The sequence below is a fragment of the Mus caroli genome, unplaced genomic scaffold (genome assembly GCF_978045245.1).
Source record: "Mus caroli unplaced genomic scaffold, Mus_caroli_1 scaffold_20, whole genome shotgun sequence".
Taxonomy (NCBI): domain Eukaryota; kingdom Metazoa; phylum Chordata; class Mammalia; order Rodentia; family Muridae; genus Mus; species Mus caroli.
This window is the reverse complement of record NW_028227275.1, coordinates 55129062-55154482: the sequence shown is the minus strand read 5'-3', so window position 1 is coordinate 55154482 and position 25421 is coordinate 55129062. Positions and strand designations below refer to the sequence as shown.

Genomic DNA, 25421 nt, shown 5'->3' with positions numbered 1-25421 from the left:
TCCATGGGGCCACATGTTCCCTCTGCATCAGTCTGCCTTCAGTTTGTCTCAGGGCCGGGCTTGCTGTATTCTAGGCTCTTCTTTCTGTCCTGCAAGGATCCCGGGCTGGCAGGGAGAGAGAGACAAGATACAAGCCTTTCTATCTATCCTCAGTGCCCAGAAATCTGAGGGATCTGGTTGCCCAGGGGCTTTCCTCTAGGGAGTGGGGAGCCCTAAGAGTAAGGCCTAGGCTCGCCTAGGCTGACTGCCTATGCCCTCCAAATCCCATCTAATCTTAGTAGAAGAGGGTAGGCAGGCCAACCCCGTGGGGAAGAGAGTGGACGGCCCCTGAGAGGTCCTGGGCTGGTGGAAGAGAGAGAGGTCAAGGCTGTGGAAGGGAAGAGGAGTCCATGACTTTGGCCCTGGGCAAGGGCTGTTGGGTTGAAAAGGAACTTAGGGAGCTGCGGGTTGGAACCCCCTCCCCATGGCTTCCTTGGCCTCCTCCACACTGGCTCTCTCCTCGCCTGTTGTCTCCCCGCTCCCTTACTCCTTGGGCTTTGGGTCTCCCTCCTTGGCTCTCTTTCCTAACCCTGCTGAACTTCCCCTCCCCCTCAGGCTCACTCATCTCAGGGATCCTCTTTCTTTGCAATCAGTAGAGAAAATGCTGACAAAGTCGACTCCTGTTGTCATGGCAACCATAGTCCTAATTATTGTGCGGAGCCTGGTTCTCTCTGTGGAAGGGGGTTGGGAAAGATTGAGAAGTGATGGGGTGGGGAAGCTGGAGATGGGAAACCCTCCCGATCCTGTCCACTCTCTCTGTCTGAGCCTCCTCCATACCCCTGGCCCCTGCCTCAGGCACTCTGGACCTCTGGGAAACACCTCTGAAGCCCAGGGTTGGCATCCCATCCCCTGGCTCCCTCGTATAAGGGGCTCAGCACTTGTCTGATCTTTGGGAGCCACAGGGCTGGCTCTGTTTATTATCCTTTAGCAAGGGAAATTGAGAGGCCAAATCACCCAACAAATGATGAGAGGGTTGGGCTTGGCCTTGGCCCTGTCTTCTGTGCTGCTCCATACATACCTTGGGAGGCAGCTGTGGAATTTGTTCACCCACCGGAACCCTCTCTTTCCTTACTCCTCTTACCATCCTCCCACACTCCCCAGAACACAGATGACCTCCTGGTGGCCTCGGCTGAGTGTCCAAGTGATGATGAGGACCTAGAGGAATGTGAGCCTAGTACTGGTGAGTGCCTTTCCCCCCTCCCCTGCCCCGGGCCCCTGCAACCGACTGCTGGGGAGGGGGGCGACTCTCTGCCACCTGGCCCCAGCCCAGGGTGTCCTGCAGGCTTTACTCTCTCCTGCAGTCCCTTTGTAACTTAGAAGACCCCAGGTCCCTCACATGCCCTCTGACAAGGCGCCTTTTGGTGTCCCATCCTTGGAGATAGTGAAGTCTTTAGCTTGGGCTCCTAGGGGAGGAGAGCCAAGAGGAACTGGGAGAAAAGAGGGAGATGTGGCTATAGAACTGCAGCTCCCATTAGTCCTGAAATGGGAGGTGGGGAACTACAATTCTCATCAGGCCGCAGGTCCAGAACTACAACTCCCATCAGCCCTGAAGCCTGGCGCTCTCTTGGCCACTCATAGAGGTCTCTGTTGGCACTCCCTTGGCCTCCTGCTCAGCCTCAGTGACTCATCTGGTATTCTTGAAGGGGTCCCCAGGATTCCAGGTCAAGCAGGGCAGTTGCTCCATGAGACCTCTATATCTGGCAGTGCACTAGGTGGAGGTGCCCTCAGGCCAGGCGTGCAGTCCCCTAGGAGAGAGCCTAGCTTGAGAGCTGCTGCAGAAGCTGTGGAAAGGGCCCCCTGAGTGGTGGCAACACAGGAACTCTGCTTAATGATGCTAGCTGGAGCCAAGGCTAGAGCTCTCCAGCTACAGAGAGCAACTGGGGCAGGTTGGGGGTAAGCTTTGCATGCCTGGCTGAGAGCATGAGAGTGGTTGGGGCGGCCTAGTGGTTGCTGCTCATTGAGCAGGTTGTCAGTGGCTGACAGGAACAGCAGGAGGTGGTCACTGGGGGTTGACAGCAGGACCAGTAAAAGGACTGGATGTGGCTGGTGGGAGCTCCCAGCAGGGGAACACAGGCCTTGGCTGCAGCCTGGATGACATAGGAGCAGAGGGGCTGCCCATAGCTCTTGCTTGGCTTCCCACAGGCTTCTTATATTACCATGCCATGGTGGCACCTGAGCTGTGGGTTTCATCAAGGCCAGGGCAAGTGCATGCAGGGATGGAGAGGGGCTGTGAACTAGACCTGAGGTCAGGGGTCTGGAGGGCCTAGCAGCTCCATAGGTGACACTGAAGCTGAGAGTGGGCTACCACAGAGAGTGCAAGGAGATAGGTGGAGCCTTGGGGGTCCTGGTCACAGACCACCAGTGGAAGCCCCCATAACCAGAGGCTGATGGCCCTTGCCTTCATCCCTTTCCTCCCCAGTAGTTGGGAGCTGAGTGGGATTGTTCTGTGGTCCTGGGCCAAAGAGCATTCACGGGAGGTACCAGCTGCTAGGCAGGAAAGACCTCACTGTCCACAGCTCAGGGCCTGTGCCTCTGGGAACAGATACTCTCCTCTGCAGGAGGCCCCTCTGCTGGGAGCCACCCTTCCATCTCTTTATCCTGCAGCCCAACTATGACTTTGGGAGACCCAGAGTCTGCCCACAGCACCTCTTGGCACTGCCTAATCCATCAAAGCTCTAGGCAGTGTCTGGGAATACCTACAGGCTGACACAGCCTCCAGCAAGGTTTACTCCGAGTGGCTGCAAGGAATGACCTGTGAGATCTCTGGGCTGGGACTATGCCATGGGGAAGGGTGCAGCGTCACTTCTCATTCTGGGGCACAAACTCCATGCTGATAGATTTCTGAGCACACAACACAGATATATATTACGCACACACACACACACACACACATACACACATACACACATACACACACACGCACACGCACACGCACACACACACACACACACCAGGCTGTCCCAGGGCCATACTGGGAGGATCGAGGGTCCCAGCCAAGACTCGATCTAGAAGCATGCGCTTGTCCTACAGTGTGCTCTCTGGTATCTTGAGCCATTTCAGGCTGGCCCTGGGTCAGGGCTCTCAGAGATCACTGTGCTTTGTGCAATTCTTCTGTAAAAAAGGAGCCCCCCATGTGAGGGGAAGACAAGGTGGAGGAAGACGGGAGGGAGGCTGGGGTCTGGCCCAGCTTTGAACATACGCCCTGGAGGAAGGGCGGAGTGGACCTTGCAGTGCTCAGTGCTCACCTACATCGGACCCGGTCCACAGCTCTGAGATGCCTACTGTCCTCATCTCCCCATGGGAAGTCAGGCTGGCCTGGACCATGTTCCTTATCCCTCTCATCCTGGCCTCTGCAACGCCAGTTCATTTTGAGGCCCCGGAATAAGGAAACCTTTCTTAGCAGAGCATGAGGCTCCTGGCAGAGGAGGAGGCAGCCTGGCTAGTGACAGGCTGCTCAGAGCCTGACCCTAGGTTGCTTGCCCTCCACACTTCCAGATCTCCACCCTCGGTGGGAGTATGTGCCCTGGAATCATCCCTGTTTGTCCCGTTCACCTCCCTATCCCTCCTGCAGACTCCAGGCCCTGTCCTCCTTGTTTGGAGAGCTTGTCATCTAGCACATCGTTTTCCCGGAGGCTGGAGGTCCAGTCACACAGAATATTATTAGACTTCTCCTTAGTGGGAGTGCCTCTAAGGGACAAACACCTACAGTTGGTAATGTGACACACCACCCCTGCTAGCCCAGCTGTCCTGGCCCACACACTGTATTTCCAGCCCAGCCCTCGTAGAACTGTGGACTTTGCACTCCTGAGATACATAAGAAGAATGCAAAGACGTATATCCACAGAGGCACATGTCCATATTTGCACACATGAGCTCCGACCAGGATCACACTTGTACACCTAAGCATACAGATTCACAGTGCTCAGAAGCTCACATATTCACACACACACACACACACACACACACACACACACACACACACACACTCAAACTCAAACCAAGAAGAGTGCATGCAGTTTTTACACTATATCAACAGAGGCAGACAGATACTTAGCCCCAAAGAGTCACATGTGGGCACAGATACCCTGAAACCAATGTACAGTACACTCATAGGAGATCCAGAGAAACACGAGGGGATACAGTGTGCACAGGCCCATGAAGCATGCTATGTACCAGAGCCACTGAGTGTCTCACGTGCATGCTTAGAGCTTCCAGAACACCTAGAGATGCCTAGACCCACAGCCACTTACCTGCTCAGCCCTCAGAGAGTCACACCTCTACACGCCATGCTCAGCTGCACAAAGGCTCCCACGTTCAGCGCTGTGTGCCTTGAACCCACTCAGGGCTACGTGGAAGTGCATGCTTAAACCCACAGAAGCAGTGCCCACACACTTGCTCGCTGGTTTGCATCTGTTGATGTACACAGACATGCTCTGAGCCAGAAAACCTCCTCAGAAACCATGCACTCTGGGCAAGCACCGTGCGTTCAGAGCTGTGTGTGTATGCTCATTTGTGCTCAAGACTCACAGAGGCACATGCCTTATGACATGTCCTTGGCCTCAGAGTGACACATCTGTGCTCAGTGCACAAAGGCACACATCTGTGGACTGAGCCCCCTGCGTAACACTTGCTCACAAGTGTGTACAGACCACAGTCCCACATATACATTCGGATTGCCAGATGGCCACGTTTCCTAGCCACAGACACGACATTTGTGTTCAGGCATGTGCACAATTCGCTCACACTCGTGGAAGCATGCACATACACATATCCACAGATGCACCCCTCGGTCTGTGTGCATAGAACTGATACAGCTGTCCGTGGATACTCACCAAGACACACATGTCCATCTGTGGAGGCATGTACTCATGGACCCACATGTTTGTCCCCACAGAAGGGGTTTCTACACATTGGGGTGTAAGTATGTACTGAGACAGCAGGAGCATGGGCACATGCTGTCCAAGTGGGGTGTGAGCACTCAGGCCCCAGAAGTCTGCGCATGTGTACACATTGGTTCGGCCTCGTGGACCTGCACACCTCTACACCGTCCTCCTGAGAGGGGACCCTGAGAAACACACTCATGCATGTACATTCACACTCACACACACATTTATCTTCAGACCCTGGGAAGCATGTGTTCACAGAAACACTCAGTTTCACAGATGTATGCTCCACAGAGACACACATGTTGATCCATGCGGAAGTATGTCCGCATCCATTCAGACCCCCAAGAAGGGGTGCACATGAACACAAATACACACACACACACACACACACACACGTGCGCGCGCCTAAAATGGCCCACCCAAATGCTCACAGACACAGGTGTAACTGTGTGTTCAGTGGTATGCCTGCAGTGGCACATAAAAAAGCACACACTTATCTTTAGACTTGTAGGTCATGTGTGTATTCAGACCCAGTTCAGAATAATGTCTGCTGTGTATGTACACAGTTACTAAACCTACAAGGGCATGCCTACATGCTCAGGGTCACCCGGTTTTGTAGAGACACATACACATATGTCCTTAGGGGTGTTGCATACAAGCAAGCCTTCCTGTGCATACAGGCTCACGTGTGCCCAGATGAACATCAGTATCTTGCATTTACCTTACATTTACCCCTCCTCAGTGTCACCCACCCATAAATGAGACCCTCAGAGGCATATACTGGCACACACACTCCAGACTCACAGAGGCACATGCCTTGTGACAGACATGTCCTTGGCCTCAGAGTGACACATCTGTGCTCAGTGCACAAAGGCACACATGCACAGAAGCATGAGTTTGGGTTCCTGGGAGCTTCCTGAGTGACTCTAGTTGCTATAATGACACTCAGCTTCTGTGGTTTAACAGAGACCTGACCTACAATGATTCTGATCGGCGGGAGCCTCCTAGTAATGACTCAGAGCCTGGTCTCCTTCCATCCTATGGCTGTGTGATCTTTAACTTATGACTTCTCAAGGTGCAAGAATGAGCAAGGGGTCAGGAGTGGGCGATTTCCACAGGCTGCCCCAGACAGACAGACTCTTCTAGTCCACATGCATTCCAAACCCAGAGCTCAATCTTGGGACCACACTGAGCTGAGATGGTCGTGAACCACCACTTCCTAGGCAGAGGCGCAGGCAGATTTGGGGGCCAGCTAGAGAATGTTTTGCTTGGGCCTAGGATGTCCAACCACCAAAGATCTGTTTCATTTTGCCTTCTGTCCCAGAATGTCCCCGGCTGCCACTCCAGGGATGGCAGACATCTCAGGAGGTCGTTCATTTCAAAGTAGTAGATGATGGCTTACTCTGATCCACCCAGACTTGCTGCTTTTGGTCAGCAGATGATGAGCTGAAAGATAATTTATCTCACTGCTTCCAACACACCCTAGAGTAGAGCGCTTCCCTACAACAAAAGCTTGTCACAAAAGGAAGAAGTTGGGTATAGTGGTGAGCACCTGTGGAGTAGAGGCGACAGGATTGCAAGTTCAAGGTCACCTGGAGTCTAGCAAGACCCATCTACTCCCAGTCCCCACAAGAGCTGAGGATAAGAAAGCTGGGAAACAGGACATGCATGTCTGAGGGTGGAGGAGGAAACCCAGCAAGCAGGTGGGCGGGCGCTCCTGCAGTGGAAAGGACAGAGTCTCCCGTAACTCCTGCTTCTGTCTCTGGGAAGGCCTGAGGCTGCTGCTGTGCTGGGCAGACTGTCCCATCCTTATCCTCCATGGCCCTTTCAGAAGTGAGTTTTGGAAGAAATGTTCTTGGCTGTGTAAGTGCAGAAGTCCCACACTGGATTGTCTACCTCTGGTGTGCAGGCTCAGTCACAGCAGCCATACTGCAGCCCCCTCCTAAGCCCCAGCCTCCATTCCCGGGGCTTCTCCCGTGCCTCTGCTCCTGTCCTCTTCACAGAGCCATGCCTGTCTTAAGGACACTTTAAATGGTAGGTGGGGAGACCGCTCCTAAATCTGACCTTTGGCAAGTCAGTTGAGGTCTCTGTCATTGACCCTTGTGCCCTTTACCCCCTGTGGCGTGTGGCATCTGAGAGCAGTGCCTCTTCTGACTCCTGCAGGAGTTACACCTGCCTCCTCATCTCCCTGCCTGCAAGACAGCCAACCCTAGCTTAAGTTTAAGTTGTAACAAGTTGCTAAAAGCAGAAAGTAAGAGCTGGCAGTCCTGTCCCCTGTCCCCTGTCCCCACACTTTCCCTCAGCACCTCTGCCTCAGCAGGTTGGCGCAGGCAGTGTTCGTACCAAGTGTTTCTACCTCCCATCCTTTCTCCGGATTGTCACTTGAATGCTCTGGTGTTTCGTCATCACAGCATCCACTGTAGGGGCCAAAGCCTGTATAAGATAACACTCATCTCTGTAGCAGATGAGCCCTGAATCTTAGTGGTTAAGGCAAGAGAACTTTCTCACTCAGATGGCCACTTCCTGGGCTCTGCCCAGAGGGCATGCTTGTAATCCACCCTCCCTCCATCTGTGGCACCTCCATTTTTTAACACAGCATGTCCAAGGTCATTGATGGAGAACTGGAGGCTGTTAGGGACAAAGAACCCAACAGGGCCTAACACTCATCAATCGAGCCATACTCAGTTGCTAGGGATGCTGGGAAATGTAGTCTAGATGCAAGGTTCAGGATGAATGTATTTATTTTATAGGGTAATATACACCTTATGGGCTGGGTGGTGGTGGCGCACGCCTTTAATCCCAGCACTTAGGAGGCAGAGGCAGGCAGATTTCTGAATTTGAGGCCAGCCTGGTCTACAAAGTGAGTTCCAGGACAGCCAGGGCTACACAGAGAAACCCTGTCTCGAAAAACCATATATATGGCTTATGCTCAGAGCCAGGGTGTTTTTACCTGCATATTCTGAAGGACACATTCACACTACATGTCCTTTGTAGTACATGCCTCAGATTCATGGGCAGCAGACGTGAGAGACACATTCACATGGACACATCTGTTCACACTCACTGACACAGGCATCTCAGATCCATGAAGGCTGCTGTGCTTAGGAATTTATGCTCATGGATATAGAAACACAAACCTTCCTAGGGGGTCTGCATCTGAGTGTGCTTGCTCGTACACATGTGCGCACATCCCTCCTATTGAGTAGCTCACTGTCTCTGACTATGCAAGCACTCTGGCCTCCGCCCTTGCCAAGCTGGTGTTACAGGTGCGGAGGGATACATCCTTCAGGCTACAGCCCACAGCGGCATACTTCTCTGCTCCAGCAGGTGAGTAGGGATGGAATCTAGCCAGGGTTCTGTTTGCTTAGCAGTGCATCCTGGGCCCGAGTTGGGCTGTTCTTATCAATACTGTAGGCAAGTGGCTTGGTAAGTCATGACCTACAGGGCTGTTTTCAGGTATAAGAGCTGCCTTTCCCTCTAATCCACTGAAATGCTAAGGTTCTTACCCTCCCAGCTTGGGTAGGGCCCTCGGCACTGGTGGACGGCTCTATGCCATCAGGAGGCTTAGCTTGCTTAGGTCACCGAGAACCTCAGTTTCAGACTCTGCTGTGGGGTAGACATGTTCTGACTGGATAGAAGTTAGGGTTCATAGGTAGACTTTTTGTTTTAGACAGGGTCAGACACTGTAGCCCAAGCTGACGCCAAACTCATGGATTCATGGTGATGCCCCTGCCTCAGCCTCCTGAGGAATGGATTGGACAGGTATGAACCACTGCACAGAGCTTCGTGGATATGTTTCTGATCAAGGTTCCTTGAAGGTTGAAAGGGCCCAGCTTGCTTTGTGTGCACACCCCAGACAGGGAAGAGTTGAGCTGAAGAGCCGTCTGGGAATGGCTGGTGGAATGGAATTCTCTAGCAAGTGGACCCAATGTACGTTGAAGTGTTCTATTTCCTTAGGATAGGAAGAGCAGAGGGCGGGTGGGCTCTTGCTCTGAAAAGCATGCACCTATAATTTGCTACTACTGCAGTTGCCAGATGTGAGAGAGAAGGGCTGAAGGCTGCCTGGGGTCCTTGTCAGAGTCTGATGGCTTCAGGGGCCACAGTCTCCCATTTGTCTCCCAGTGATGCAGAGCTGATCACAGATCCCCCAACATCATGAGTCACCTTGAGTGTCCCCCCTACTCAAAAGCCTAGTGGGAGAGCCAGCAGTGGGACCATCCTTGCCTGAAGCCTCTGAGGCAGCCTGAAGCCTCTGAGCAGCCTCCCTTGCTCAGGCCTTGCTGACTCCCTCCCAGTAGAGTTTTCTAGATCCTTCTTAGGCCAGTGCCCCAGGGAAGCTCATACATTGATGACTCCAGTGCCCCATAGTCCAGGCCAAGGTCATTCAGGCAAGCCATGTGAGATTCTCCGAGGTCTATCACTTTGGGAGAGGTTTATGTGCGGATATCGGGCACACAGAGGAAGTAGTATCAGAGAAAGATGCTGCTATGCAAAAAGCGCATTGGTGGAATCATGGGAGATATGGCCACCAACCATGGATAGACACAAGCTGGGAGAGCCTTCCAGGGAATGAGGACTGAAGGGATCTGGCTGAGATCTGAAAAGGGAGCCAGGACAGGCTGTGATGGTGATCTACAACAATCCGTGTGTCCCAAGGACTAGTGCAAATGGTAGGAGCTGCAGGGCGGGGCAGGATCTGTGTGGTCCAGACCTGAGTCCACCATCTGCCCTCACCCAGCTGGAGGGAACAGGCTGGTGAAGAGCCAAGATCTGTGCCCTGGTCTTTCTGATGAGCTGTACTAACAACACTGTGCCATGTCCCTAGTGATGGCCAGCTGGTTGGAGATCATAAGCCAGGTTATTGACCCTGGAGTTCCTGAGGGCACTGGTAGCTCAGTCTAAGATGCAAAAGGTGGCAGGGCTTTTAGAGGGTAGAAGGCAGGCCTGAGGACATGGAGGAAAAGACTGCCAGGCATAGCTCTCTTCAGTGCCTGTTGCCCAAGAAGGTGGGGCAAAGCTGTGTAAACTCAGCCTGTAAGAGGTGCTCTGTGCTTCCCCACGGATCCGGCCTACCTCAGAGAGAGTGCTTAGGGGCTTGCCATTCACTTCCCCTTGAAGAGCCCCATGCCAGGCCTGCTACTGGCTGCTCGTAAGATCGACAGATGGGACTCATGCCTGTGGCCCTTCCCTGGCAGTGAGTCAAACTTGAGCCTCCAAGAGTAGGAAGACGGCGTCAGAGGCACCAGGAGCAGAGGGCATCTTCTGGGGTCAGTCGGGAAGATGAGGTATTATTGGCTGGCACCTGAGTGTGTGTGGGCTAGCCACAGGGAGCCTGTTCGGAATAGAGGGCAAAGGTCAGGAGACAAGAGGTAGTGTGGGTGGGCAGAGAGGACCTAGATGAGCTCAGCAGTCATGCAGGGAAGGAGCTCCTGCTATGATTAGGCCCACGCTGTTACTATTGGACGGGCCCCAAGCTTTCCTGTGTGGTTTGCACTGCGCAGGGATGAGGACATTGGAAATGGGAGTAGAAAAAGCACCGTGTTACCACATAGACTAGAGAGGCCACCCGGCCAGGCTTTGGTCAGTCTGAGGACAGGCACTTTAGGGAAGGACATGTCCCAAGCATGGGACTCTGGTGATGGCCAGCTGGTTGCAGATCATAGGCTGGGTTAGGTTCAGCTTTGACGCTGGAGTTCTCAGTAGTGACTCGGTCTGTGATGGAAAAGGTGGAAGGCAGAGCTGGCAGAGGGTGCGAGCCAGGCCGGGCCAGTGGATGGGAATGAAGCTCACTTCCTTAGTTTATTTATTTTGGTTATTTGAGACGGAGTCTCACATACCCTAAGCCGGCCAGAACTTGCTATGTAGCTGAAGATGACTTTGAACTGATCTTCCTGCCTCCACCTCCTGAGTGCTGGAATCACAAGCATGTGCCCCCATGCATGGGAACATTCTAGATTTATAGAGGTGGACATGTCTGTAGTCACACAGCAATTCAGTCGATACACATGGAGCCTCCAGGTTGGCTTCTCAGGTGAGTGAGCAGCCTGCCAGCCTCCTAGAGGCATGAGGGTGGTGGCCCAGGCGTTCCTGACCCCTTTGCTGGCTTCAGGGAGCCACCGAAGGGACTGGCCAGTTCATCTATTCACCTCCCTTGGAAGTTCTGCCCTCTCTAGGCCCCAGTATCCTCATCTCCTAGAAGCTGGGGTCGAGGGTTGGGATCTATCAGTGGGAGAGCCAGAGTGCTTTGCCCAGCATCCATGAGGTCTTGACTTGCATCAGTGGAACTGGGCAATCCGCTCTTGGGTCAACATTTCACATGGCTAAGTCCGTGGAGGGCTAGGCACTCTTAGGCTGTAAACTTTGCGGCGGCGTAAGGGAACCTGAGGGGAAGTACGCCTGAGACGCTTGGTAAGGCTCTTCCTCCTTCAGCGGCAAGGGTCTGCTGTGGCCTCCGTGAGATGGATGGAGCTGCTGAAGGTGTGTGAGAAGTTAAGCCACCAAGAAGGCGGGGGTAGGCAGAGCAGAGAAGGCTCTGGATGTGAGACTTGGCCTGGCTGCTGGATCTGCTAATGGAAGCCCTGGGATGATTAAGAGAGAGGGGTGGAAGACTGTGGGTGCCGACACCAAGAGAAGTGCTCAGGTAGGGATTGGGCGTAGACTGTGCTGGAGGTAGAGCCGGAGAGGAAATTTTCAACTCCATAGCCAAAAGGACCAGAGGCAACCTCCAAAGCCAGAGTTTGAGCCCTCCTTCCAGCCTGGAGACTGCTTATTCAGCTTCTATCTACCGGAGGTCAGAGGCTTGCAGTGCTTTGGTTAGTGAAGAGGCCCAGGAGGCTGATGGGAGTTGTAGTTGTTGACCCACAGATAGATGGGAGGTGTAGTTCATGCCCCCTGAAGGCCTAATGGGACCTGTAGTTCCCGCCCACAGGAAGCTGATGGGAATTGCAGTTTCTGCGCCAGGGTACTTGAGTTATTAGACTAAAAGAGAAGACAATACCCAGTCCCTATCACAGGCCTTCCCAATTAGTTATCCTGGGCCCTGTTTTAGCTAGCGCGTCCCTCCCGGATGGCTGTGTATGTGCTTTCTTTTCTTTTTTTGCTTTCTCCTTCTTTCCGTTATTTTATTATTGTTTTAACAATAATAAGAGGGCCAGAAGCAGTCATAACCTGGCCAGGTTCTGGCGGTCCATGGGGGTTCTGGGGAGGGGGTGGGGGGAAGTCAGTGGGGGTCAGAGGTGGAGGGTGAAAAAAGTGGAGAGTTAGATTTAGCTCAGTAATCATATGACCTCCACCCTCACTCACTCTCAGTCCTCCCGCACTCATTCCCAATCCTCCCTACCTCCTTGCATCTTCTGAACTTTTCCCCACCTCCCAGAATCCTAAGGGACAAACCCAGCTCCAGTGTGTCTGATCCTCCCTGCCCACTGTTCCACACTAGCATTCCCGTTTAAAGTTTCCTCCGATGGCCCTCTGAAATTAGCCCCCAGGTCCTTTCCATGGCCAGCCCCCCATCCCCCAGAGTTCACACTCACATAGACATGCCATCCTCTCTCCTTTCCGTGGCCTCTCCACCGACCCTTCCTATTCCCACGATGTCACAGAATGGTGCCACTCCCCAGACCTAACCCGCACGCACTGTGCAAATTTCAGTCTGGTGTTCAGTGAGGGGGAAGAGAGGGAGGAGAGTGACCTTTCTGGAGGAAGCAGGCTGTCCAGGGAGTAAATCAGGGAGGGAGATGCCAAACAGATAGACAGAAAACGTTGTACGGAAAAGTTGTTTTTTCTTATTTTTTTTCGGGAGAACCCGCTTACACAGCTCTGTTTGTAATTTTTTTCTTCATGCTAAAATCACACGGCCTATTTGTTGATGTAAGTTGCCTGAATTCCGTGGTATGCTATCTTCTTTTTTAAAAACAAAAGCAAAAAAAAAAAAAGCAAAAAGAAATATATATAAAAAACCCTAAAAGATATTGTTGTTAGGTTTGTTTAAATGCTGCTGTTGTATGTTTTTAAAGCCTTAAACCAGTAGAAAAAAAATTCCGTTTCTTTTCAATTTCCTTTCCTTTCTGTTCCGTTTGGTTTCTTAAGACGAAACAAAAAGACCAAAACCCAGAGTCACAGAGCCCGCGCGTGGGGTGCCCAGGGCATCCGAGCCGCAGCCCGCTTAAAGCGCAGGCGCTGGCCGGCTGGCGGGCGGGCCCGGCCCGCGTAGTCTCCGCCAAAGCCAATTGAACCGATTTGGGTGTGAGGCTGTTGTTTCTCTCTCTGTGCCGGCCGCCCGCGCCCCGGCCCTCGCTGACGCCCTCTCTTCTCTCTTCTCTTTCTTTTCCTAGGAGGAGAGTTAATATTGCCCATTATCACGGAGGACTCCTTAGACCCCCCTCCCGTGGCCACCCGATCCCCCTTCGTGCCCCCGCCCCCCACCTTCTACCCCTTTCTCACGGGCGTGGGTGCCACCCAAGACACCCTGCCTCCGCCCGCCGCGCGCCGCCCGTCCTCGGGGGGCCCGTGTCAGGCCGAGCGCGACGACAGCGACTGCGAGGAGCCCGTGGAAGCCTCGGGCTTCGCCTCCGGGGAGGTCTTTGACTCCAGCCTCCCCCCCACGGACGACGAGGACTTTTACACCACTTTCCCCTTGGTCACGGACCGCACCACCCTCCTGTCGCCCCGCAAGCCCCGACCCAACCTCAGGACAGATGGGGCCACGGGCGCCCCCGGGGTGCTATTTGCGCCCTCCGCCCCAGCCCCCAACCTGCCCGCGGGCAAAATGAACCACCGAGACCCATTGCAGCCGCTGCTGGAGAACCCACCGCTGGGGCCTGGGGTCCCCACGGCCTTCGAGCCGCGGCGGCCGCCTCCCCTGCGCCCCGGCGTGACCTCAGCCCCCGGTTTCCCCCGTCTGCCCACAGCCAACCCCACGGGTCCGGGGGAGCGCGGCCCGCCGGGTGCAGTGGAGGTGATCCGCGAATCCAGCAGCACCACGGGCATGGTGGTGGGCATCGTGGCGGCCGCGGCGCTCTGCATCCTCATCCTCCTCTACGCCATGTACAAGTACCGCAACCGCGACGAGGGCTCCTACCAGGTGGACCAGAGCCGGAATTACATCAGTAACTCGGCCCAGAGCAATGGGGCGGTGGTGAAAGAGAAGGCCCCTGCTGCCCCCAAGACGCCAAGCAAGGCCAAGAAGAACAAAGACAAAGAGTACTACGTCTGAGCACCCTGTCCAGGCCCCCCACTGCCAGCTGCTCCTCCCAGGAGGGAGGAGGGTGCGGCCCTCTCCCTGCAGGGGGATCTGGGGACCCTCTCCCCGGCTGCCTCAGGCTTCTCCCACGAAGAGGAAACGCAAAAAAAGAAAAAAAAAGAAAAAAGAAAGAAAAAGAAAAGGAGTATAACTACTACGTGCTCATCCCCTTCCCTCCCGCTGCCCTCGGCGCCGCACTGTCAGCTCTGGGGCTGGCTGTCCTCCGCTCTGCGCCTGTCAGGCAGGGCACGTGCTCACAGCCCTGGGTTGATTTATTTTTTTAAGGGGGGTAGTTTTATTTTGGTGGGGCTGGGCGGGAAGGAAGGCTGGGGTTTTGTAAAGTGTCCACTGCGCCGTTCGTTTATTTCCCTCGATTTTCTTCCTCTCGCCTTCCTTCTTCACAGCCCTCCTGTCCCGGTTCAGGCTTGCTGTCTCTTGTCCCTACCCTCCTCCGCCCGACTCCTTTTCTTTTCTCTTCTTTTCTTTTCCTTTCCTTTCCTTTCTTTTTAAAATTCTCTTTTCTCTGCTTCCCTTCCTTTGGGTTTCCAGAGTCTCTGGGAGAAGAAGGGTGGGCGGGTGGACCCAGAGCGACCCAGATTGGGTGGCTGGGGCCGGGCAGTAGGGTTCATTCTCCTAGTGCCCCAAGTCCCCTCACGAGGAGAAACTCCTGCCTGGGGCTGCCCAGGGATTGGGCCTGGACCTGGCCAAGGCCTTTTGTGTGTGTCGCTGCTGCCGGGCAACGTGCATTGCTGGGAAGCCGAAGCCGCTGGAGGAGCGGGTGGGGGGGCGGGGGGAGGGGAAAGGCAAATGCAGATATATATTAAAAACAAATAATCGAGGTACCAGAGCTGCGTCTGTGGCACCAGCTAGCTGCAGGTGCAGGGGATGGCGGGAGTGAGGCTGTGTCTGCGGATGGCTGGGGGTCACTTCTCCGCCCATGGGCTCCCTGCTCCCCCAGTTTTTTTTCTCTTTGTTAACAAATGTGTCTGAGTCTTGGAAAACACCCCAAACCCGGAAATGTGTGGGAAAAAGAAAACAAAAACTTTCCAAATTCCACCAGTCCTGTGTAGTTTGTTCGGGGTCGGTGCTCTCAGTGGGTGCACCTGACAGTTGCTAAATTTCCTCTAAATACTAAGTGTGTGAAGATGTGTGTACCGTTAGAGGACATCTTAGAGGGATCAGTTCTCGGCTTCCACTACGTGGGACCTGAGGGTGAGATTGAAGTTTCAGTCTTGATGACAAATGGCCTTGCCCGCTGCGCCATCACTGAGCCGTTTCCCTGAACCAGCCCTCTGACTTTTGAGTTGAATACAACATTGGGCTCTTGGACAACTGTTGTACGTCTGGCTTGCAAGTGTTTGCTGGGTGGGCTGAGGGTGGGAGACAGGCTCAGCTTGTGTGGGAGGGAGGGAGATTGGCATCTGGCTGGGGTTCCATGACCTCAGCTTCCCGATGGCATCATGTTGCCCTCTTTTCTGAGGCTCTGCACCGGTCACTCATGTCCTACCAGATGGCTGACATCTTGTCCAGTATTTGGAGGGGAGTAGTCTTTCCTGGTGGCCAAGGTGGCTGGCAGTGGCTAGTTCAGGGCCTCACGTGTAGCAGTGGCCGAGCCCCTCTGAGGACTTGTTCCTCTGTCCTGTGACTTTGCCTGCACCTCTTGGCTCTGCTTCGCAGCTCTGTAGCACGCCACCACCCTGGAGTGCTGACCACTGGGTGGCTGGCTCTCTGTGGGTGTGGCTTCTCCTTGGCCTTCTGAACCCATTGGCTTCCAGCCCTGGGCAGATTTGGTCTGGGAGCCTGGGGAGGTCACACTGACTCCCCCGTGGGAGTCTGGGGAGGCTTTGACCGGGGCAGCGCTGTCCCAGGGTGTCCTGTCCCCAGCTGGTCATGGACTCACTCCTGGGCCCTGTGTTACTGTTCTCTTCTCAAAGCCCAGGCTCAGAGCCCTGTCCTCACCTGCATTGTTAGTCACAGAAAACAGACAGCAGCAGTTCCTTGGGGACAAGCCTGGAAGGAATGCCTTTACTCTCACTTCAGCCTTTGTTATGGTGACCCTGTCGGAGGCAGGATGTACTCTAGGAGTTGAAAGGATGGCTTCATCACCCTGGTTGCCTTGTAGCTGGGGCTCCATCTCCCTCTCTGCATCAGAAGGCCAAGACCTGACACCCAAGTGCTTTGTTTTCTAAAGAGCTCTGGATGTGGCTTTGACTCGGTTTACCTTTCCGAAAGAGTCTCTTGGCTCCTCCACTGTGAGGATATTTCAGCAGCTTTGAGGTTAGAAACCTCCAAAGTAGGCATTAAAAAGACGGTGTGTCTAAATGGGTGTGGGCCACAGCCCAGAGCTTTGTCAAGTGACTCTAGACAGTGATGCTGTCACTTCCCAGAGTGACAGAACCCTTTGTCCTGAAAATTCTTAGCCACCTGGATAGCCAGGGGTGGCCGTTCTGAATCCAGATGAAGGAACGTCTCTGACTTAGAAGAATACTATAGGAGAGAGAAGCATCCATCTCTCCACTGAGCTCTGTGTCCTGGAAGTTTCTAGGAACCCTGTTGCCCCCAAGAAATGTAGCTGGGCCTAGAGCAGCAGAACAAGTTTGTCCTGAGGCAGCAGGCAGTGTAAATATAATCTTAGCTCTACCCTTTCGTCTGAGGGAGCGTCACTAGGAAGTGTGTGTGCGCGTGCATGTGTGTGTGTGTGTGTTGTGCTTGTGTGCATGTACACATAGCCAAAGGACATAGTCTCCCAGAGGTTCAAGAGCTGCAGCCAAGGAGCAGGACTGCAGGACCAACATCTAAGACAAGGGCTGTTTTCTGTTTTGTACCCACCCTTTTTGTGCAAGTGCACACATGTGACTCTGCAGCTGTATACATTCTGTGTATGCTTGTGTATACATGGATGTGGTATGTGTGTGCGTGTATGTATATGTGGTGTGTGTGTTGCAGCCTTCCTCTGAGGTGCCTAGGAGCAGTCACATAGGTAGATGCTTGTGTGTATATGCATATGGTATGTGTGTGCATGTATGTATACATGTGTGTACGTGTATGTGGTGTGTGTGTGACAGAGGGTGAGGACTGGCAGATATGTGGCCCTAACCATGGCTCACAATGCCATCAGAGTCATGGGTTGTCCCTGAACCCTGGAAGGTGGGTCTGGAGGGTCTAGGAGGGTGTCATGTGGGACGGTGACCCAGGCAGACATGGACGGGCATGTGGAGTGAGGAGAGGATGGAGGGGACCAGGCCAGCTGACCGAGGCCCTCATGACCCTGAGATGCTAATGCTTCTTTGCCTGTGCTGAGGTGCTCAGTTCCGAGTCCCGCAGTAGGCTGGGTAGCGGGCAGCGAGAAGGTGCCCCCTAGGCTTGACCTCTCTCTGGTGTGCAGCTGCTGGGGAAGTCAGGGTAATGGTGGTGTCTGGGCAGCCTTCTGTCCTTCAGACTGAATTACAGGGATAGAGCTCTTTGCTTCCCGTGGCTGTTCTGCAGGACCTGGAAGAAGCCATCTCCTCCTCTCCTCCTCCCGCTCCCCTCTCATCCCCACTTCATCCCCCTGCTCCCTCTCATCCTCCGTCCTACCTTTTTGTTCTCCCTTTCTTCTTCCTCCTTTTCATTCTTTTAAAAATTATTTATTTGTGTGTATCACCGGGGGCGGGCATGTGTCCATGCGGAGCTCAGAGGACAACTTTGTGAAGTCTGTTGTCACGTGAGTTTCAGACATTTAGGCCTAGAGGCAGATGTCTTTACCCGCCGTCGCCAGCCCTGCCCTTTCCTCCTCCTCCTCTCTCTCCTTTTCTTCCTCTTCTTCCTCCTCCTCCTCCTCCTCCTCCTCCTCTTCATCATCCTCCTCTTATTGTTGTGGCTGTGTTCCTTCTCCAGGCAGCTACAGCCGGGTAGACATCAGGATGGCGCCATCTGGTGTGTCATGTGTTACCTTCTTCACTGACCTGTTCAGGAAAGACAGAGATGTGTGACTCTAAGGAGCAGAATGACCCCTGACTTTTGACCTGTGTGTCCATGCCCAGGTCTGAGCACCCTGCCTGGGGCTCAGGTCTGAACTTACTGAGCATGTCAGGGTGGGGTGGGTTGTCCAACCATATCAGCCACCCAGTGACTTTAGTGGCAGAGTCTGCCACCTGTGAAATTCCCAGCCACACCCATCACCCCCATGACAAACACCAGCTCGCTCACGTGTCCTCTCTCCCTCCACTTCTCTCTAAGGTGGACCTGGGGGTGGCTGGGCCATTTTTTCCTCCACATGGTGGAATGGAGGCGGAGGGTTAAAATCCATCTGTTACCCTGGTCTCCACTCTCCCGATGTATGGTGTAACTCTGGTCCATGCTAGCCCTCCCTTGACTTCTGCTTTCTCCTTTGTTCCGTGAGAAGGGTGAATGCCCAGCCTGTTTTGGGCTTTTGTGGAGGGAGGGAGGGAGTGAGAAGGTGGTCCGCAGGCGGCTCTACTCACTGTTTCTGGATGTCTTGGATGGTGTCAGGCAGTGGCAAGTTCTTGGTCTCAGGCAGCAGCAGTGCAGCTAGGCCACTTAACACTGGCACCACTCCATACACCAGCAGGGGCATCCAGGAGCCATAGACACCCAACAGCCGTATCAAAGGCCCTAGCATGGCTCCCCCTCGGGCTGCCACCTGGCCCAGGCCCACTGCAGTCATCCTGTGGCAGCACAATTGCATGTGAGTCACATTCTGCTCTCTACAGTCTTGACCCCAGTAGGTTGAGGGAGGCCCCATGAATCTGGCAGGGTGGAGACCATACAGGAATCCCATGGGGACCTGGGGGCAGCTCTCCTCTAGGCTAGAGTGCTCTCCTTGAGCCCATGACAGCCTCACCTGATCACAGTGGGGAAGAGCTCACTGGAGAAGATGGTGACGCAGGTGAAGGCACCCCCCAGGCACCCCAGCCCCAGCACAGCCAGGGACGAGCGAAGGACCCCCATCCCTGTGAACAGGAGTGGAGTCAGCAGTGTAGGCTCCAATATTCTCTGTCCTATAGGCTGTCTGTCAAATGTCTGTGAAGCATCCCTCCAGTGCTACACTGTGTCCTATGTAAGTAACTTGTGGCTCCAATCTATCCACTCCCAGTCCCTCAGAGCCAGATCCGGGGAGTCCCTGTGCTCTTTCTCTTCCACCCTAATCTATTAGTGAGTTCTGTGTTAATCTTACAGCTTTCCTGATCTCTCCTAAAATTCTATTACCCCCTCACTGCTCTGTCCACTACCCTCTCTCTGTCATTTCCCTCACTCTCTATTCTGGCTCTACCCCCACCCCTACCCCACCCCCATCCCCAGGGAGGGTAGGAGAGCCTCAGCTAGCACACCACATTTTTGCCTCCTCCTGCTCACCCACAGCCAGGCGGCAGCTCACCATGGGGCACCAGTATGTTGGACAGGATGCACAGTCCGGGCAGCACCAGGAAGCTGACCTGGCAGAGGCGCCGGCCCAAGCGGCTGATCAGCAGCAGGCTGCCTGTCTTCACCGGGAGGTCCACAATCCCGATGAGTGCCTGGAGCAGGAAGATATTGCTTCCTAGGGCTTGCAGGTCAAGGGCCAGGCCGTAGAAGGTGAAGCCAAAGGCAAACCTAGGAGTGAGGGTGGAGGGATTAGCCTGGGCTAGCTGCTCTTCTGTCTGTCCCATTGGCCTTTTCCAGGCTCACCTTAGGCACTGTGGGAGAGAGGCTGGTGGCCTCTGAGGGTCAGCCTATGGGAGACCAGGTATTTCTCTCTGCTCAGACGCTCCATTCAGGATGCTACCCCATTGGCTCTGGCTTCCACTGACCCTGGCTACAGAGTCTTCATGGCTTTGATCTTTGTTGGGTGGCCTAAGCTTCAGGCTTGGGCAATAGCCTGCGTGTCCTTAGTGCCTCTAAACAAGATGGAGCAGCCTGTCTGCTGGGTCGCATTGTGCCTGATTCACCTTCCAGTTTTCCCAGCATCACTGTCCTGAATCTCATTCAATCCTTTCTAGGTACTGGGCCTGTAATCTTGTTCACCAGCCACCCGGCCTGGCTTGTCTCTTCCTGGAGCCTGACTATAGATAGCAAGGTCATCCCTAGCTGCAGCCCCATCCTTGGCTGCTGGGGGCTGGCTTCCCTGTAGCTGGTAGCCTCAGGTAGAAGGGCATCTACCAGCACAGCATGGAGATGAAGGTTCGCTGGCGCAGCCCAGGTGTGTGGAGTAGAGTGCTCAGACTGGCACCAGCTTTGTCCCCACTTGGTTCCTCCTGCATAGCTGACTGCAGCACCTGTAAGAGTAGGGGCTGTTAGCACCAGGTACCCATAGACCCACCCCCAGGGGCTTTTACTTGACCTCCGAGGCAGCTCCTGTACAAAGCCAGAAAAAGTATCTAAGGGGACAGGGTTGAGGGAAGGCCTAGCCCTGGCTTACCTCCATGGTCAACGTGTCTCCCTCTGCCTTCCTCCTATTGACAGCAGCTACCCTTTGTAGTTCCTGCAGGCCCTGGTCCAGCTTGCCCACCGTGATGAGCCAGCGTGCCGATTCTGGCAGCCACCTGAAGGGAAGGGATGTGGGAGGGGTCGCTGATTGCAGCCCCCATTGCCTGGCCTGGGTCGCCCTCCTTGTACTTCTGTGTCTTCTGCCTAAGGGTGGTTTCAGGGGGTATTGGAAGCTCCAGTCTCAGGCTGCTAAAGTCAGTGGAGGCCATAAAGGACAGTGGGACCACAGTGGCATGTGTATCCAGGGCACCTGGGTTACCACCTGTACCAGCAGGTGGTCCTCCAGCCTCCTTCCTCTCTGAGTTGAGGGGAGTCCAGTATTCTCTATCCCTGGGCAGGCTGCCGGATACGGAGGAATTCTGTTGTCCCTTTCCAACTTCTTGTCCTATGGCTTCTCCTCAGCCTTACCCATGAGCCAGGCCTGTGTACAGTAAGGACCACAATGGCTGCGGGGGTGTCTCGCCATCATGGCGTCTTTCGATGCCATATACATTTCCTCCTGCCCTGCCCCACAGTTGTATTGTCTTCCTGCTACAGACAGCTTCACCAGCCCTGCCTGGTCTCAGGCTAGGCCTGGTGTCTGTAACATAACCAAGCTCATTCTGTCTGAACCCCTGGCAGCCACTGATCCTTGAACCCTTTGACCCCATGATACCTGATTGTTCCCCTGGAACCAACTCAGCTGGTTCTGTTTCAGGATATAGTTGCTCCATACCAACTTGCTTTTCTCTGACTCAGAGTCAAACCTCTCTCTGTCTCTGTCTCTTTCTTTGTTTCTCTCTGTGTGTCTGTCTGTCTCTATCTCTGTCTTTGTTTTCTCTGTCTGTCTGTCTGTCTGTCTCTCTCTGTCTCCCTGTCTCTCTCTGTCTCTGTCTCTCTCCTCTCTTTCTCTCTTTCACACATACACAGAGACACACAAACTCACTTGCTGCACTAAACTGCTCAGTCCTCTGAGCCTTTGGTAGTGGCCACCACACACTATATCCAGGTCTATGTTTATAAAAGTTCCTCCCCTACAGAAGGACATACTGTCCCCTCTGAGCAGCCACTGGGAGGAACCATCTGTTTATACCCCTGGGACGCTGAGCACCTCTGATTTTGAAAGACGGCGGAGGGTAAGGGAATGAGATTGCAGACAGAGTGGTGATTCTCAGTGGCCTATTGGGCTAAGGAAACAGTGGAGGGGCGAAAGGCATCCTGGGAAGCAGGTGAAGGAGTTAGGGGTAGGAGTCAGGCAGGTAGTTGGAGATCTGAGGCTGGAGATAGGAATCAAGCTGGGGGGCGGGGCAGGGGGGGAGAAGGTTGGGCAAGGGTGGGATGAGACAGGGTAAAGCAGGGATCTGGGGTCTGCAGCATGTCAAAGGGGCTGAAGCTAGACCCCTCCTGGGAGAGGGAACATGGACTGTGGCCCTAGTTTGCTGCTGGGCCACAGAAAGATGGCAACTGGCTTGTTTCAGGTAAGTTGGAACAGAGGCTCCTGGACTTTGGGCAGCAGTGGTGACCATCTTGAGGGCCCTGGTCCCCAGAACTCCTAGACCCTTTGTCGGCAGGAAAAGGAGTTTTCCATCTTGATCCCCGAGAGTGGGCAGAACCTCTTTCAAGGAGGGGGGCTGCAGCACCCACCATGAATAAACAAAGAAGAGGAAGAAGGGGGCAGAGACAGCCAGCTGTAGCATCCTCCAGCTGCGCACACCGTAGGCCACGGAACCTGTCAGGACCTGCCCAAAGCTGAAGCCCAAGGCATTCAAGGTCATCACCAAAGGGCTACCCTGGGCTGATGTCCACTCCATCACTGCAAGGAGCAAGAAAGGGGTCAATTCTGGGTCCTGCATGCAGCCTTCCCGACCCAGCACCCATCAGGGGACATACAGAGACTGGCTGTGTTCATCATGACACCTGCCACTGCAGAGGCCAGCAGGAAACGAAACAGGCAGTAGAGGGGGAAGGTGGGCATGAAGGCAGCTGCTGTGCCGGACATGGACACCAGAAGATAGCTCCAGGTCAGCACCCTTCTGCGCCCAAACCTGTGGTACACATAGGAAGACATGCCATTGGCCAGCAACACAGATCTGGGCCACCAAGAGCCCTCCTGTCCCTGCCCCCAGTGAGGAGGAAGGTAGAAAGTCACATGACCCATGTGACATGAGGAGCATTAGCAAGTGAATTCCCCCTTAGCAGAGGCACGGAGCAATGGCTCAAGTGTGTGGCAGAGAGGATTTTAGGAATGACTATTAAGAGAGAAGCAGTGGCCCCCACAACCCTGGAGAAAGTAGGTGAACTTCTGATTCGGAAAGGATGTGGGGTTCACTCAGTAGAGACCGCCTGGCCCAGAGGGGAACACTCACCTATCTGAGGCATGGCCACACACTGCGGCTCCTACCAGGATTCCAGCCAGGAAGATGGACTGGGCCATGGGTCTCAGAGCCTGGGAGTCACATACCAGGTCCCACTGGAGGGAAAGAGGGGGCAGAGCTGTGATCAGGTGGGGCATGGCCTGGGCCGTGTGGGGCCACGAGGGTGCCCACAGGCTTAGTGGCTTGGTTTCTTAAGGAGTATCCTGTCAGCCCTATACTGCGTCAAAGGTGGAGAGCCTCCAGCTTCATCTGCTCCCTCTTGAGCCTTGGCCTTTAGCTGAGGAGCCTCCCCTTCGCTGGAGGCTTACTTCCTCTTGCTCCTCACGCAGGGTCCTTCCTGCTTGCTGGGGCAGCTGGCCCTCTCCACTGGCCTCCCCTCCCTCACCTCTCTTTTGGTTTTTCATCTCAAGACAGAGTTTCCCTGCCTGGCTGTCTTAGAAATCACTCTGTAGACCAGGCTGGCCTCAAACTCAGAGATCCTCCTGTCGTTGCCTTCTGAGTGCTGGGATTAAACATACATCGCCACCACCTGGCTCCTCGTCTTCACGCGCACGTGTGTGTGCATATGCGTGTATGTGTGCGTGTGTGTGTGTGTGTGTGTGTGTGTGTGTGTGTGTGTGTGCGCGCGCGCGCGCGCGCGCGCAAGAGAGTGTGTGTGCGTGCATGCCTTTGCATGGTGTAGTGCTTGTGAGGGTCAGAGTTCAATCTCTGGAGCTGTCTACACTGTTTTTGTCAAGAGGTCCCTCAGTGACCCTGGGGCTCACTGGCTAGGCTGGCTAGCCAGCTAGTGAGCTGAGCCCCAGGGGCCCCCTTGTTTCTGCCTCTCCAGAGCTGGCATTACAGTCATACCACCACTGAGCCTGACTCCCCCCCCCCCCGAATGCTGGAGAGCTGAACTCAAGTCTTCATGCTTCAACAACAGACAGTTTGTGGATTTATCTCCCCAGCCTGCCAACATCTTTTATAAGAGGCCAATGTTTGTTCAGGTCCTCTGTGCTGCCCAGAGACAGACAACAGAATCCTGTGTCTAGGTGGCCTGGAGTCATGGCAGAGGTTCAACTATGGGTAAAGCCATCGGGTGATACAGAAACAGGAATGGTACCCCAGGCCAGGCTGTGTGGACATACCTCACTGTGTGGCCCAGGTTGGCCTCAGACTCACAGGAATCCTCCTGTCTCTTTAGTGATGGGGTCATAGGCATGAACCACTAACTATGAGTTTGCAGATGACTCCCCCTGCCCAGTCCCCTGTAAGCCTACATGGTTGCTCCCGAGTGAGGAGGCTTGGGAGGTGCATCCTTTCTGTGACTGTGACTTTGGCCTCCCAGGTGCTGTTACCGTGGTCACGATTGTGGACCTGAAGGTGCCGTGGTCGTAAACCCAGCCATCCTCGCATGGCTCAGTGGCAGCGTCACTCCAGTTGGTGGCCGTGGCGTTGGACTCTGTAAGCTGCCATTGAGGTTGTCGGAAGCGGAGGCACTGGTGGGGTTGCTGGTCAGGACCAGGTGGGATGGAGACGGCCAGAAGAACATCGGGTTCAAAGACCCCAGGGATACTCGCCTGGGAGGTGCTGTTGTCCAGGAGAGGCACCCAACAGCGGTGGTGGGGAACTGCGGCTGAGAAGTTCTCCAGCATGTTCTGGGTGGTGACCCACAGAATGGGGGTCACCAGAGCCACCGTCTGGAAGAGCTGGAACCTGCCCAGCCCCCCCACTCGGTCCAGGAGTTCAGGAAAGGCCATGGGTTTCTCCTGGGTACCACCACGCAGCTTCCACTTCACAGAGGCTGGCCCAGGATCGATCACTGGGTCTGTGTGATGAGCCTGCTTCCCCCTTGGCTCTGACCACACCAGTCTCTTCATATGCATGTCACACAGCCATGTTGCTGAGTCACAGCCAATCAAGGCTCTTGTGTATCTGCCTGCTGGCTGTCACCCTGAGACCTGGAACCCTCTGTGGTAATCTGGAGGCCATGGGGACCTCTCAGCAACACAGCAGAGTCTGGCTCTCAGGAAAAACCAAATTTGAGAAGCAAGGAGGGTGGAGAGAGAAGTCACTCTGGATAGAATTAAAGTGTGACTAGGAGTCATTTAATAGAAGAGGGTTTAGTAATCATTTCTTCAAAGTTTAACCAGGACAACGCCACTGCAGATGAAAGCAGCAGTTTCTCCCCCACCCGTCTTCATGGCCCTGGTCTCTGTTAGGGTGCGGCAAGATCTGGGCGCGGGCTCTGCCACTAAGTGTGTTGGGGCTGCCATCCTTCGGTGCTCCTGCCTGCCTTCCAGGAGACATCATGATTGTACTGTGAGCTAACCCAGGAGAGAGAGGGTGAGCCCTGGTCCTCCCAACCTCAGAGCTGGCCTGATCCTAGCTTAAGTGATGGTATTCTCTGCTTGAGGATGGTGTCTCACCCAGTCTCTGGGCCTCATTAGCCTCTTG

At 54.4% G+C, this 25421-nt stretch overlaps 2 protein-coding genes across 24 annotated transcripts in view; one reads left to right on the top strand and one right to left on the bottom strand.

Annotated features, from left to right (window-relative positions):
- The window catches only part of Nrxn2 (neurexin 2), a 116738-nt gene extending 102431 nt beyond the window's left edge, over positions 1-14307 (top strand). For 13 of the 22 annotated variants that reach the window (XM_085834065.1, XM_085834059.1, XM_085834058.1 and 10 more), the window contains 2 exons: positions 1141-1219; positions 13259-14307. In XM_085834065.1, the coding sequence (XP_085690191.1) occupies positions 1141-1219; positions 13259-14139 (960 nt within the window). In that variant the 3' untranslated portion in view covers positions 14140-14307. The remainder of the gene's footprint in view (positions 1-1140; positions 1220-13258) is intronic. The other 9 variants (XM_085834068.1, XM_085834074.1, XM_021151516.3 and 6 more) reach the window with 1 other exon arrangement.
- Positions 12687-25029, bottom strand: Slc22a12 (solute carrier family 22 member 12). 2 transcript variants are annotated; one of them, XM_029472323.2, is made up of 11 exons: positions 24245-25029; positions 22977-23080; positions 22501-22655; positions 22255-22423; positions 20564-20687; positions 20305-20420; positions 19544-19758; positions 19010-19118; positions 18630-18833; positions 17743-18110; positions 12687-13254 (listed from the first exon to the last, which is right to left on the bottom strand). In XM_029472323.2, exons 1-10 carry the CDS (start codon positions 24848-24850, stop codon positions 18047-18049), a joined length of 1866 nt encoding a protein of 621 aa, XP_029328183.1. In that variant the 5' UTR covers positions 24851-25029; the 3' UTR covers positions 12687-13254; positions 17743-18046. The 2 variants fall into 2 exon arrangements, with proteins under 2 accessions (XP_029328183.1, XP_021008061.1); XM_021152402.3 differs by having other exon boundaries at positions 24323-25026.
- Between the last annotated feature and the right edge of the window lie 392 nt (positions 25030-25421).